The sequence below is a fragment of the Pezoporus occidentalis genome, unplaced genomic scaffold (genome assembly GCF_034315485.1).
Source record: "Pezoporus occidentalis ecotype Australia unplaced genomic scaffold, CSIRO_AGI_Poc_V1 ctg13, whole genome shotgun sequence".
NCBI classification, from domain to species: Eukaryota; Metazoa; Chordata; class Aves; order Psittaciformes; family Psittacidae; genus Pezoporus; species Pezoporus occidentalis.
The window spans coordinates 13,720,938-13,735,576 of NW_026913103.1; the positions used below are offsets into that span (position 1 = coordinate 13,720,938).

The following is a 14,639-nucleotide window of genomic DNA, read 5'->3' on the forward strand; positions in this document are numbered from 1 at the left end:
AGGAAATCATGGTAAAGATTTTAACAGAAAAAGGGTATGACCTTTCCAGCTTCAAATTAAAAATATTAATTTACAAATAATGAAAGACACTTTACAAGAAACTGCAATCAAGTCAAATTCATGGAAGAAGCAATATATAGCTGGTGCTTGGCTAACTAGAGAATATAAGCAATCTAGCTGGAATGCAAAAAGAAAAAAACCCTAAACAAAACAAAAACCCAAACAAACCCCCCCCCAAGCTCTACAGTGAGGCAAAAGATAAAAGAACAGGACAGAAGATGGCATGACCTAATTCTCCCTGAGGTTTATACTTTATGGGGTATAATCTAATGTGTTCAGTTCCTAAAACAGAACTGGTGAAGCATTTATCCTGCAGGCAGGCAGTTTTAAAACATATGCTACATCATTAAGTCTATGTGTTACTAACTAGTTGGGATATTTCAAGTTTTCTTAATACAGTAATCTACTGAATATCTGGTATATAACATCAATATGTCAAGGGCTCTTGCAATGTTTACTGACTTGTACAAAGCACACCTTAACACCACCAACCTCAAAGGACTTCCTTAAGGAGCGTGAAAATTCCTTTATTAGAACATGTATTTTTGTCTATCAACAAACATAGCCAAAGTTAGACACCTCAATAAATTATAACAACTTTCAGGTATTCAGGAAAAAAACATACCTACCTTTTCATCTAGGTTTCCATTACGGTCAAACTGGTAGAGTGAGGCCAGATGACTAATAATCCACCAGCTAAAACTCAGTGGGTCTTTACACTGAACCATTTCAAAACCAGACATGCTTTCAGAACTACTCGGCCTTTCAAAGATATTCTTTAGAGTTCTGTTCACCAAGCTCCAGAAACTCTGTAGAAAACGCAAAACTAAATTTAAACTGTGTTGAATAACAAAGCCTATGTTAACAAGTTTGCCTACAGTACTGTGCTGATTAATTTGCTTTTATATAAAATAAGTGAGATGGCAGTCATTTAAAGAAAATAACAAAAAAAAAAAGTGCTCAGTATGACCAGAGAAAACCGGGAGCTACTTTTGAATGTCCTCTCTAAAATGCCAGTAGAAAGCAACATGAAAGGACAAGCTTTGGTAACAAGGAAGAACATGGTGCGAAACTTCACAGACAAAATTACAAGCTTTTGGAATGCCGACGTGCAGATGGAATGGTGCAATACTCAGATGAGAGAAATTAGAGCTCGTTAATGAAGACTTTCATAACAGATTTTTGAAAAACTTTTAGTGGCAGACTAACCTAACCAAGAGAAATACAGTAGTATATAGCAGAGAATCAGTCTGAAAGGCAGCAAACTGAGGTTCAAATTCCCTGGTTTATTTCAAATCTGTTCTAGCACTGACAAACTGATTAATTCTCTTTGGCTCAGATCCCTGTCTATCCCACATACAGCTTCTTACAGACTGCACCTATCATCCCTAATTATATGAAAGTCTCTGGGACTTCTTTGCACCTGCATTTCACCCACCTTAGCTGGGTCCTGATCTCAGTGATGATCTCTTATGCTTCAATGTGCTTGTGCAAACACTTAACACGTATGAAGGTTCACTTGTGCTGTCCACCTTCACATCTGCTGTCATTCATGAGTAAACAGCTATCAGTACAAACACTCTACTGTGAATTACTTCATTCTATACTAAGTGAACTCTGTGCAGTACTTATTGCACAGAGGGCAGGTTTGGTTTTTATAAAGATTATTTCAGAAAAATTTCAAAGGATTTTGACATTTCTTAATTCAGAGAAACATCATATCAATTCTAACCAGAGGTCAAGAAAGAAAAAAAATATCAAAATACTAGGAAATATTAGGAAAGGGTTAGGGTTATTATCATTATTCCAAGGTATAAAACCATATGGCCACCTAACTTGGAATACTACATGCAATCCCGGTAGTCTGCCATTTGAGACAGGATCTACTAGTACGGAAACAGGTTCAGAGAAGGGTAACAAAGGTGACCACAGGTAGAGAATGGTGCTTGTAAAAAGAATGACTGATACAGTAAGACTTTTCAGCCTAGAAAAGGTAGAAGCTAGGAGATACCAAAAAAAAAAAAAAGTCATATAAAGTCATACTGGTATAAGGAAGGAGAACAGGTAGTGATTGGCTCTTCCAGTAAAAGTATAAAGGGAATAAAAAGAAGTCAGCAACTACAGGATCAAAAAACAAAACCCAGGTTACTCTTGTCTGAGTAGTTAAGGTATGGGTATCAAAGACTGAAACACGGGCTACATATATCATTGGTCTGACTACACTTGTGTTTCTAATGCTTAGAGATGAATCATTGCATGACATAACATAGAAATTGCAAATATTTTTTTATTTTTTCTAATGGGTAAAGACAGGTTTTTTTCTTTTGTTCTACCATACTGCTTTCAGAGTCTGTTCCTTTGCTTTACTTTCTTCAGTACAAGGAGCACTCTATCAGTACCCTACATCATTACCAAACAGTACACTGCAAACCTAGAATCAGGACTTGACGCACATTTAAGCTGGAAACCTAAAGCATCATAGTTAGCATGCAGTCCTCCTTACACAAACACGAACTTCAGTTCCATCATATGTGAACTCATGCATTCATGGCAATCTGGGAACATTTGGCAACTGTATTGCATATGTAACACACATGCATATGTAACAGTATTCTTCCATTACCTCTGTGTGAGACCCTCTATTTCTATGGTCCAGCAGCTGAATAAGTAGAACCCATAATTCTTTAATGCAGGTACAGGGATAATGGTGACTAATTAGAGCCTCAGAAGGTCTCACCTGAAATAGGCAATACAATTATTCAGAGAAGCGTCATTTTTAAATTGCATTTTATGTACCAATATTTTAGTTGTTTGGAGTTGGCTGCAGTTACATAATACAGCTAAAATGACACATTAGAAGGTGCATTATTTCATTAACATCAAAACTGTATCTCATACAACAAAGACCATTTCCTAATGCTATGTAAGTTGCAGGTGCACTATTTCTTGGTTTCTTCTAAGCCACTTTCAAAAATTATTTAATCATATGAAAATGGAATTCTGAGGCCTAAATGAAAAGGAATTGCAATAAATACCGATTCATTGTCTGACAGTAGGGAAAAGATGAAATAATTGATTAGATTTTCTTGATGTTCTTGGAAGATAAAGATTTAAGATAATTTAATAGCTATTATTGTTATTTTTAACTGGAAACTACTTAATGACTAGGCATAATGCTAGTAGAATATGTTTTTGTTGGCATGAGGATGTTAATGTTCCCACAACATTTCACAAAATCTGCTTTTTGGTAAACTTACTGCAAGGCATTCTTTTAATATGCAGAAAACAGCATATTTCAAGTCGTGTATGTTATTTGATTACTATTCCATATTTAAGAAAATTCATTCAGACTGATGCATTTCAAATGCAAAGCAGTCTTCTTGTGATTCATCCTTCAGCTTTACATTCCCTGGATTGTGAAACAAAACAGCAAAAGGAATTGCTAAATACATAAAAATTCTCTGTGTGCTTTAATGTTTTTAAGACCTACCAGCACTGTATTTGAAATAATCATAGTACAGACAAAACTTTACTTGGGCTGTCTTCAGACCTATGAATCCACTGAACTGCATTCAGAAGTGGCAAAAAACAGCGAGAAAAGCTTTCCTGAAATCGCATAATTAAGCACATTTTAGCTTCAGCAGGGACACAATGGCAGAAATGTAGAAAGAAAAGAGGCAAAAGGCAGCTCATACTGTTTATTCCTAAACAATGAGTAGTCCAAGCCTGAATAATCAGCCCTTCTAAAGCACTTCTAATAGTCACCTAGAGAGCCTAATTCATCTAACTCAGTGCAGGAGAAAGAACTGTTCCTATCCTTCCTTGACAAGATAAAGAGCCTAGGGTGACTAGTTTAGACAACTGACTTCTAGACACCCAGATCTGATGAGGTGAACCTTGAATTTTTATAACTTCATGCTCTTCCTGATCCATTCATGCACAGCTGTTCTCAAAACACACTGGTACTTAAAATAATTTCTGAATTTGTAAATCTAATGGTGCAAATTAAAAACAAAATCAAAATACACAATGCCAGTGACGGCAATAGTGTGTGAAAGAGACGTTAAAGAAGTGCAAGTAAGTGACTGAAAACCACACTCTCACAATTAGAAGAGCAAGTATATTAACAATAATTTCAAATCTGTACAGTATTCTGTAAGTACACAGACTTTTTATTTATCATCCACGACTACTGTTTTCATACAGCTCCAAACTGGGTTTAAATATAAAATAATTTTAAATATTGAATGTATTTATAAGTGACACATAATTAGTTTTCCTCTCTCTGTAAAGAGCCCTTCTTAGCCTTGAAACTGCCAGGGTGAACCCCGACAATTTATTTTACAATATCATGAAGACTGAAATATTTAAAATAATTCTATTATTCACACTCCACATAGGCTTTAAAGAGTTTTCCATGTGCCTACACCTCCTCATGCCTTTAGTTAAAGATCTGTTGTGAGAATCTCTCAAGAACCTGAATTAATCTTACGCTAATATTATCTTAAGAATAAACATCAGTGTTACCACTAAAGTCTATTGAAAAATTCATTATTTAACTACTAACTGCCCAAAACTGAAGCACCTCAAAAATATTCTGGTTATGACTCATCACCAAAGAGCAAAACAGATTCTTCAGAAAGGAGAAGTCTGCTTATTACAGATGCACTGGAGCATTTTACAAAAGTGTTAGGTAGATAGACTATCTTACAAGTGAGAGTTTTAGGCCTTTTACATGGAGTGCCAGTTGTTGCAGCATCTAGGTTTCTTCATCTACTACTTGCATCTACTACTGTGATCTTCTACAAGACAGCAAGATCTCTTCTGCAGGAGACATGCAGTATCTGTCCAGGATAGAGACTGGCTAGTAGTATCAAAGTAAGACACTACACAGGTACTGGCTAGACTAAGGGTCACCGAGACATTGTTTTCTTCGGAGATAGTCTGAATTCCTCTTGCAATGTCCCCAAGTTCAGTACCTTGGTAAGCATGGTTATAACTTCAAATTGCAGCACTTTTGGGACAATAGAGCTCTGGTGCCAAATATATGCCTGCTGAAAATGAAAAGACCATATCCAAGAATACATATTTCTATGTCAAATGTATCTCAGAGCACAATGGCCTCAGTTACTGATGCAAGCAATGCATCTTGATACCAAAGCGGACCAAGAAACAGATCTGATGAGTCTGGAGGATCAGTTTTACGTCCCCTCCTTCTAAGGATACCCACATACATTAAGAACTGCACTTCCTAATATTCTCAGCCAAAAGCTTAATGACATGTTTTAATGATTTGCTGACACTGTTATGGGTACCAGTTGTGTTCCTAAAAATTTTGAGAGACACTATTTCAATTACTTAACAATGAATGCATACTAGAGGAGACACCAGCAGAAGAGATGTTACCCAGCTCAAGCACAAGCTCTGCTTCAGAAATTAATCTCAAACAGAACTAGATTGGCCTAAGCCCAGGCAGAACTGAAGAAAAAGTGGTGGCAAAACAATCTCTCTGTAACGTGTCTCTGTGGAAGTAGAATGAATCTGCCATTTTAACACGTGACATTTCAAAGTCTATTGTCAAGCATAATGGTCAAAAGATGCTATTTGAACTTCTTTTTAAAAAATTACTTCCATCTATTTACCTTTTGATAGGGGAGAAGGCTGCAGTATTATCTAATAATTTAATAAATCAAAACTGATTTAAGAAAAGGTAACAGTTCTCTACAGATAGCTTAAAAGAACAGTGCTCAAAAGTTAACAAAGCTATTCCTGCCCCACCCCCAAATAGTAATATGAAAGAAAGGGGACTCCATTTTCCATGTCTTTGTACTAGAAAAACATAAATTATACAGTGGTCAGTGCTACTTATTCTCAGAATTCAGTCTCGTGCCCATCTAAAGCTGATACAAAGATTACATAGCTCTTTTACTAGCTGCTATATAGAGCTATTATGACTTTCTAGCTTTGGAGTGCTCAAAACAAGTGAGAAAAACACTGCAGCTATAGAAAGAATGAAAAAGAGAAGGACAAGTTTTCTCTTGACAAATGTAAAAGTGCTGTAACAGAAAGATGAGGTTGCAGAAATAGGAGCAATACAACAACAAACCGTAATATGACATCCTGTTAAGTGTCCAGTTAGCTTACTGCCAGGATTATAGTTATTCTCTTTCTGTTCCTTTTGAGAGAGTTTGAAAAGGTGTTTTTTTTTTTTACATCTATAGCTGTAAACCTTTTAGACTGTGCCATGTTTGGCACTGAACCTGGAACACTGAACTTAGGAAATGTGGCACTCACTTCTGCTCTGTACACAGTGCATTTCAATATTACTCTCTCATTCAACTGCCAGATGGTCATGAATAAATATAACACAATTTGAGCTCCTAACAAATAACACTCTTTAAAACATTGAGATATAAAGCCATACATAACATTTAAAACCTAGCAGAAGTTATCTATGCATTGCTGCAATATCCAATTCATATTGTTCCTAATACAAGCATATACTGCCCGTGTCCTATATAAACAAAAAAAGTTACCTTCATATACTTGTTGATGGACAAGCTGATTAGATCAGATATGAGATTTCCACAGTGTGTTTCAAATAAACTGATACTGGTTAAATTCTCCCCCGTCACATTTATGAAATTGTTAGCATATACAACTTGTCCTAAAAGACAAAAGAAAATTACACCTATTTAGTCCTGGGTTTGGCTGTTTAATACAAGAAAGAAATGTTTTTTCTATTCTATATATTTTAGAATTGGTTTGTTGAGCTGTATGTAACTGTAATTTACAAACTCATTTGGGAAAGTTCTTCAATTCTAAGTTCAAGCTAGTCCCTTCCTTACTACACTGAAGTCTGGTATTATTCTGGTTGACAGTAAAATAGTTTGGCACTTCACAGCCTTTTATTGGCACAGTTTTTGCAGTGGAATAAAGATTTATTTATCTGCAAGCTCCTCTTTCTCACATGCCAGTGCGCATGTTCTGAAATCATGACATGTTTTGCAGATATGCAAGTTGATGACAAACAATTCTGGAGAGGTCTAACACTTTCTTATGGATGTGTTGATGTAAAAAGCTGGCAAGAACGTATTCCAACTTGAGCATTTGTAGGCATTATCACAGATAAAATGGTAAAATTAAAAGGCTGTAAGATCTTATCCCACTAGCTTTCAACAGTACAACTCCTTTCACATCAGTGAAACAGAAGATATGTAGAACTATGCCTGTATTTTATTCATGGAAATGCAGGGTGAAGCCCTGAACTTACTATCCTGCCATTGGTCTTAGTAGTGTGAAGTTTCTACTCAGTATACGTTACACAAGACAAGATTACTGCGCTCAGAATTTTATCTAGAAATCAATATAGAATTCTGAACAACAGACTGCCTCCAACAGTTTCCCTATCCCTTCTCCAAAAGGCCCCCCAAAAGAAAAATGGTTATCCCACAGCAGATCATACAAGAAAGTTAGAATTACAGAACAACAGCCAACTCACACATCATCCATTAGCAGAGATATGCATAAACAGAGAAGATGCTTTAATCTGAGCAAGGCTGTGTTGTGACAGCACTCAAGAGCAGCCAAAAGCAAATCCAAGAGTTCAGATTCAGTACCAGTTACCTGGGCTAAACATACAGTGCGTTCTTTCTAGACCTCAACATTACTCCAACTGTTGCAATTTCTATATGGAACTTATGTCAATAATTTATTATAAGGGGGACTGTTTGTAGTGACACAATGATTATAAAAGAAAATACATTTTTGTGATTTATTTTGCTAGCAAAGTTCTTCACAAAGCAAAGTTCTATTCTGCATTTTAGCAGTTCTTCAGCAAACTGAACTACTTTGAAGATGGGTTCTTCAGTTGTATTGCATTCTATGACCTTTTTTATCTAGCTTCTATGAACAGCTTACTCTTATCAATCTTTTTTGCTCTTTTGAAGGCTTTTTAGGAAGAAAAAGAAAAAAAGAAAGGAATTGCCTTGGCTCTTTTTCTTGCTGTATTTTTACAAGCACCTCTGACTAAGGCAACATTCTTCCTTTGCCCAGTATTTTCTTAGTGTCTCATATGGTTAACAATACAAATTCTCTCTTTTGAGATTCTTTGTTCTGATCCATCCTCAGACACTTTTCCTACATTATTTTCATCAAACTGTTGTTTACTGTTATGCATTCTGGGTCTCTGCAAAGGCATTTTTTTATGTGATGTCAAAATTTACTACGAAATATTATGTTGTAAGCATCAGTTGAGCACAAACTTCATCATCTTGGTTAAGAACAAATTCCTAAATAACATTTCATCTTCATTACATGAAGATTTACGAAGAACCTGCCCTCACTATATTTGAGTTTACCCCATCAAATATAGCTATGCTTAAAAACTACCAAAAGTAGTAAATGATTCTGGATAAATTGAGAAATATATGTAAGTCATATGTACAAGAAGTAGTTCAAGAAAAAAAAATCTGCATACTTACTCATCATTTTTTCATCTAGTACATGAAGAACTTCCAATAGTATCCAATAAATATCCAAGTAGAGATGTAGTAAATGCCACGATGGGGGAAAGAGCTGTGATTAGAAATAGACACATTTATTTATTTTTCACATTTCCTTAGCAAATTCTGGATACTATACTGAGACACACAAAAGATGGGCATGCATTATGCCTGCAGTGAACATTATCATTATCTATGATCAAATACATTGTAACATACAAACATGCTATTCAGTTAATGAAAAAAAACAAACACAAAACCAAACAAAACCACAAAACCTTCATGACAACTAATTCTATCTGTAGAGGATATTTGTGAAGTTTTGAATCTGATCTAAGCTATAATTTAAACACAATGTCTTGATATAAGCTTGGCAGATTAAAGCACCGTTAGGCATCCTTTCCAGAAAAGTATTAGGTAGCATACAAAATGCTAAAGTGTGTCTTTTAGTAATTCCAAAATTTCAATATTCTCTTCCTTACAGTCTACTTGAAATTCCTACTTCTTTCATCAGTTCAACAGTGGCCCTACTGACAAGCTAAAGAAACAGGAACATTCAAAATGCTGCTTCTCAGCAGATCATTCCCCTCCAGATACTAGTTTATACAGCCTAAGACTAAAGCCCCTTTTTTCTCTCTAAAAGATTTGAAAGCATTTGTTATTATACGTATGCAGAAATCTTAATGGTATATACTTCACTAGTGTTTAATGTTTAGTGTCTGCTTCCATGTCTGCACTTTTCTTCTTTATATACCCGATCTTTTCCTATTTTGAGTCAAGATTTCAGAGTGTAGGTTTTAAAAAGTGCCCCTTCCCCTGGTGTCGTGGTTTAAACCCAGTCAGGTAACTCGTTCGCTCACTTCCCCCCCTTTCTTGCCTTCCCCCTGCTCCCGGAGGGACAGAGAGGAGAATCGAAAAGAATGCAACTCCCACGGGTTGAGATAAGAACAGTTTAGTAACTAAGGTATAACACAAATCACTACTGCTACCACCAATGATAACAATGATAAAGGAAATAACAAGGGAAGAGAATACAACACCTCAGCACCAGCCGACCGATAACTTGCCCCCTCAGCCCGACCAAGCACCGACCGATACCTCCTCCAACCCTGCAGTCTCCCAGCCCTTCCGGCTCACTCCCAGTTGCATCCTGGGCATGACGTGCTGTGGTATGGAATACCTCTGTGGTCAGTTTGGGTCAGGTGTCCTGTCTCTGCTTCCTCCTGGCTTCCCCTCCTCCCTGGCAGAGCATGAGGCTCACAAAGTCCTTGGCCAAACCATCGCTTGTTATCAGCTCTGTTCCCGAGCTGAAAGTCAAAACACTGCACTGCACCAGCTACCAAGAAGGGGAAAAATGACTGCTACTGCTGAACCCAGGACACCCGGGAAACTCAGAAATTTTAACTATTAGTAAGGACATACCAGAGGAATTTTTTAAACATGCAATATAAAGTGCAACTTACAATTTCAGCCTGAAGAAATATGAAATGCTATTCAGCCAAAATTTAGCAAGTTGAATATGTACTTTTACACAAAAAATAATTTTAAATTATAAAAGACATTAACCTTTGCCTGATGTTGAATAGTAAATGCTGCCAAGACACTACTAGGGAGTTCACAAAGGTGACCAATGTGCATGATCAAAGCATGAAGCTCCTCCACCAGTGTTGATGGTAACTGCGCTTCTAGTTCTTCATATGGATGGAGCATTCCATCCTTTTCCTCTTTAGGGGGTTCCAGATACCTGAACACACACAGACATACAATCAGAAAATGGGTAAGAAGCAGCCGCGCAAAGTTCAGTACATGTACTGTGTGCAAACTTTACCTGAAGATGAAAACTTTCACATAATTCAAAAACTGAGTACATCGATGCCTGATGCTCTCTGCTTCAGAGTGCAAGTTTGCAGCTCGACCTGAAGTAAAAGAGATTGATAGCTTAAAGCAGATGTGCCCACACTATGACTCACATTAACATATGCATTCTCCACATTAAGCAAACCAAACCACTGGAAAGCCACCCTATTCTGAGGACAACCTGGGAGGTAGCTGGTGGAGAACACCCACTTCTCAATGTCATCTTGCCAGAGGGATCCATATTTCATCTTATCATCAGATGGATATCCAGATACAGAGAGAAAAGAAGGCAGCCAGCCCCTCAAGAAAGGAGGCAGAGGCAAGCAGTAAGTGCTGGAAAAAAAAATCATTCAACCCTACCACCCTGCTCTCTGTGTGCTTCCAAGACACCTTCAGAAAAGGTATGTGTGAAACAATTTCTCAGCATCCTTTTCTCTTGGGGGACTTAAGCAGGTGGACTTATTTGGAAACAAGCTTTGTAACTTCTCTTCCTAAGCAACGCATTCTTGCATAGCCCCTTAAATGGTGTAATGCCAAGAGCCATCCTATAGCCTGCCTTTCACCTGCAGCTCTGTATCCTTTCAGTTAGTTATTGCCGCTATGTGTCTCCCTTTGCTCTCTGAAGCTGTTGTTCTCGTGATGTTACCTTCCTTATCTTGCACCTGCAAGCTCAAACACCATTATTACAGCAGAGATTCATTGGAAGCTACTGCCACTGGTGTGAGAATCACTCATAACTCTCACACCTTGCCATGGAGCTTTCAGCTTACATTAGAGAAAAATGAAGCTTGGTGCACAACAAAAAAGAGAAAGTCATTTAAATATCCACTAACTACTTCCCAATAATGTATATAGGCAAATGCTTAGCAACCACTCAGCCTGTAACACTTCTGATGCCAGTCACTGGAGCATCATAACTAGTAACAGCAAATAAGGAGTTTGAGCAGGCCCCCAGTGAAAGTGTATCACACTAGAAGAGATGGGTGGCAAAAACTCTTTGCCACCTGCTGCACTGACTGCATGTCCATGAAAAGGCAGTTGCTTTTGCTCCTCTCCCCAGCTCACCACTGGGGAGTCTTTCATTTATTGGTCTCCCTGTTCCCTTTATTTCCCCCCACCATGCCCTCCAGGTAACCTTGAAGCTAACCTATGCCACTTGTTACAGACCCCACAAAGTTTTGTCCATATAAGCCTATCTCAACATCTTTTGAGCAACAACACTCACTGAAAAGCAAATCAACTGGTACAAGTACCATAATATTCCAGTGTAAAGCCTACCCTCAACTACATCAGAAGCCACAGGATCTGCCGTGGTAATGAACCATAGGTTTAAAGGCTCAAATCACTGTTCTAAATGAATTATTTAGAGGTATTACTGCTGCTTTGTAACAGTAAAAAAAAAAAAATAAAAATCTTAAGTTCTCAGAAGATCTGTTTAAGCAAAATTTTATCTTACAGTATTCTACTACAAAGTCTTTTATAAAGTGTCATAAATCATTGAACAATGAAATAAGCAGAACAAACCAGCAACATTAGAGTGTTAAGAAAAGATCGGGCATTTTCAAAACCAGACAAAAACAATGCAGAGGATAAGAAAAGATTTCATATGGTTTCCACATTACACAGTTCTTAGTACCAAGACTCCAAAACCCATTAAGACTGATAGGGAATGAAATTAAATGTACAATATTGATATCTGTATAAACATATATGCACAACAAAGATACACTGAGGGGTAACCTGGGGGCTTTAACAGTGGCAATAGTGCATTTATCTACAACATCAATAATACCTAACATCACACTGCCTGCTGTATAAAGGGGGAACTGAGTCACAGATGTATCAGTGACTAGCTCTAAGTTACAAAAAAGCTTGGTGCAAAACATAAAATCCAACAATTATTTATTTTACCAGCTTATGTGACAAGAGGAAGAACAGGATAGAGACAAGAGAACCAAACAGATGCTTAAACTGAAGGGGAAAAGGACTACAGAACAGTTTCTTGGTGTCCAGTTACCAAAAAAAAAAAAAAAAAGTTCAACTGTAATTTAAAATAAGGTTATTTCCACTTATGTATTAAACATCAGCAAAATTAGACTTTCAAGATACAGTCAACAAGAGCATATGACAGAAGGACAGAAGCTGGATGACAGATTCATACTGATGATTTACATGGCAGAGCATGCCAGTATCAAACCAAAAATAATAACAATGCATAAAACTATTTACTCCTACTCTTAGGATACTAGCAGTGTATCTCAAGCAATAAGAAGATACCATAGTCAGTTTATTTCTGAGTAATTACTGAACTTTTCAACTTGCTAAGTAATTCAGCCTTCAAACTCGCAATAAGCCCAAGGCTGCAATAATGCTTCAGAAACATACTTCTTCTCGTGCCTTAGTATTTAATTGAAATAAAACGTTTTGTAGCAATCCCGTTTTATCAATCCTGCTGCAAAGATAAATTAAGTTTGTAAGTAACTTTAAACTAAACAGGTATTACTAACTCATTTAAATGTAAGCCAAGAGAAAACTGGAAGAAGTTCCAACCCACTACCTTTGTAAATAAAATAGTTATTGGGATCTTTGACGCAACTTTCCATTTTTATAAATGAGTTAACAGTTTTGCCAAATTCTACCTCAGGGATGACATCTCAAGTCAAATTAATGCAGAATCCACAACTGAGGTCAGAAGGGTCAGTATTGCCCTGTGCACCTACTATACAGAAAGATCTGGTTCCAAACTGACTCTCAACATTTTCCCTGTCTGTTTTCACACTACCTTACATCACTTGGCTGCCTGTATTTGTACCTTTACTGCAAGTTTGTGCTGGTTATATGCTGTTCTGTGGCACAGTCCATGAGCCCTTGGTCAAGAGAGAAAGCACAAGCATGATCTGCAATAATGTATTTCAGTAATGAAAAGACAGTGATACCTATTCCAATGTCAAATTAAACGCGTTAAACTTACCAAAATCAGAAGAACTCGTTTGTACTAAGTCTTCCAGTGTGTATATCTGTTGCCTAATTAAAGGAATACAGAAGTTTATCATATTTATATAAAGAAAAGTTACTTAACTACATTCTAGTAAGGTCTAAATAGAACAGAGAGAGGTGTTACTTGCTTTGTATTTCTGAATAATGTTACACAAATGTACCTTAGGAAAGAGTATTAGTAGAAGGCAACAGACACATACAAGTGTGAAGTGATGACAATAGAATTTTTGCTTGTTTGTAAAACATTAATTACAGTTACAACAGATATAAACCTAGTTAAATATCTGGGGAAGAAAAAAACAGCCACACACACAAAATCCCTGAAAGCCATTGCCCGTAGGTGACCTTTCCACAAGCATAACTCAACTTTTTGACCACACAATAAACCCTAAAGTTAGTCCTCATGGCATACACTCAGAATACACTAAATTAGTTCCCTGTGAATGAGCACTAGTAAATTCTGTCAGCAGTTTTTCCTGCTTAGGGTGCTCTGCTGCTTAACTTCAGCATAAAAGATAAAACAGCAAATTATAGTAAAGGAAAGTGTCTCTAGAAAAATTAAAACTCAGTTGAGTTTTGAAGGAGAAAGAAAGCATTTTTAAAGGAGCAGCCGACACTGCAAATGAAAATTAAAAATAGCTGTAACATAGGTAAGTACTCAGCCATGTTCTGCAACAGTTATTTTCAAGTGGTCTTCAAGTACAGTCTCCACAGAGATAACATGGTACTAAACTGAATGAAAAGCGCAACTGTGCAAGACAGACTTGCTGCATAAATTGAGGAAGAAGCTCTCTGCCTCGTTTCTTATGCAGTCAAAGCAGCAACTACTGAAGGATACTTGGATCCAACCCACATCAAATGCTCTTACTGAAAAAAAAGAAAATAAAAAAAAAATAAATCCAAACACAAAGAAAAAACCCAAACCAAAACCCCCCAAAACAACACCCCAAAACAAACAAACAAAAAAACCAGAAAATTCCCCCAAGGATCCAAAACCCCAGGTTGTAACCTGGCAGGTACACATTAGAATTATCTCCCTTAGCTTTTCTTTCCTGGGATAAAATCACGTCAACTACCCAAGATTATTTTCAGCCATTTAGTCATTTTGTGGGGTTTTAGTTGCTTGTCTTGTTTTGAAATCAAAGTTGAATTTCAAGTATTTCAACCATGTAGAAAGGAAGGACAACTAAAGCAGGAGAGCTCTTGAGGCTGAAGGTTAGA

At 36.9% G+C, this 14,639-nt stretch overlaps 1 protein-coding gene across 4 annotated transcripts in view; it reads right to left on the reverse strand.

The window, feature by feature from the left end:
• The window catches only part of MMS22L (MMS22 like, DNA repair protein), a 92,244-nt gene that overhangs the window by 70,358 nt on the left and 7,247 nt on the right, over positions 1 to 14,639 (reverse strand). For all 4 annotated transcript variants that reach the window (XM_062608439.1, XM_062608441.1, XM_062608438.1 and 1 more), the window contains exons 4-10: positions 13,393 to 13,445; positions 10,393 to 10,480; positions 10,131 to 10,308; positions 8,544 to 8,637; positions 6,597 to 6,727; positions 2,684 to 2,797; positions 690 to 869 (exon numbers count right to left, since the gene is read on the reverse strand). In XM_062608439.1, coding sequence (XP_062464423.1) covers positions 690 to 869; positions 2,684 to 2,797; positions 6,597 to 6,727; positions 8,544 to 8,637; positions 10,131 to 10,308; positions 10,393 to 10,480; positions 13,393 to 13,445 — 838 coding nt within the window. The remainder of the gene's footprint in view (positions 1 to 689; positions 870 to 2,683; positions 2,798 to 6,596; positions 6,728 to 8,543; positions 8,638 to 10,130; positions 10,309 to 10,392; positions 10,481 to 13,392; positions 13,446 to 14,639) is intronic.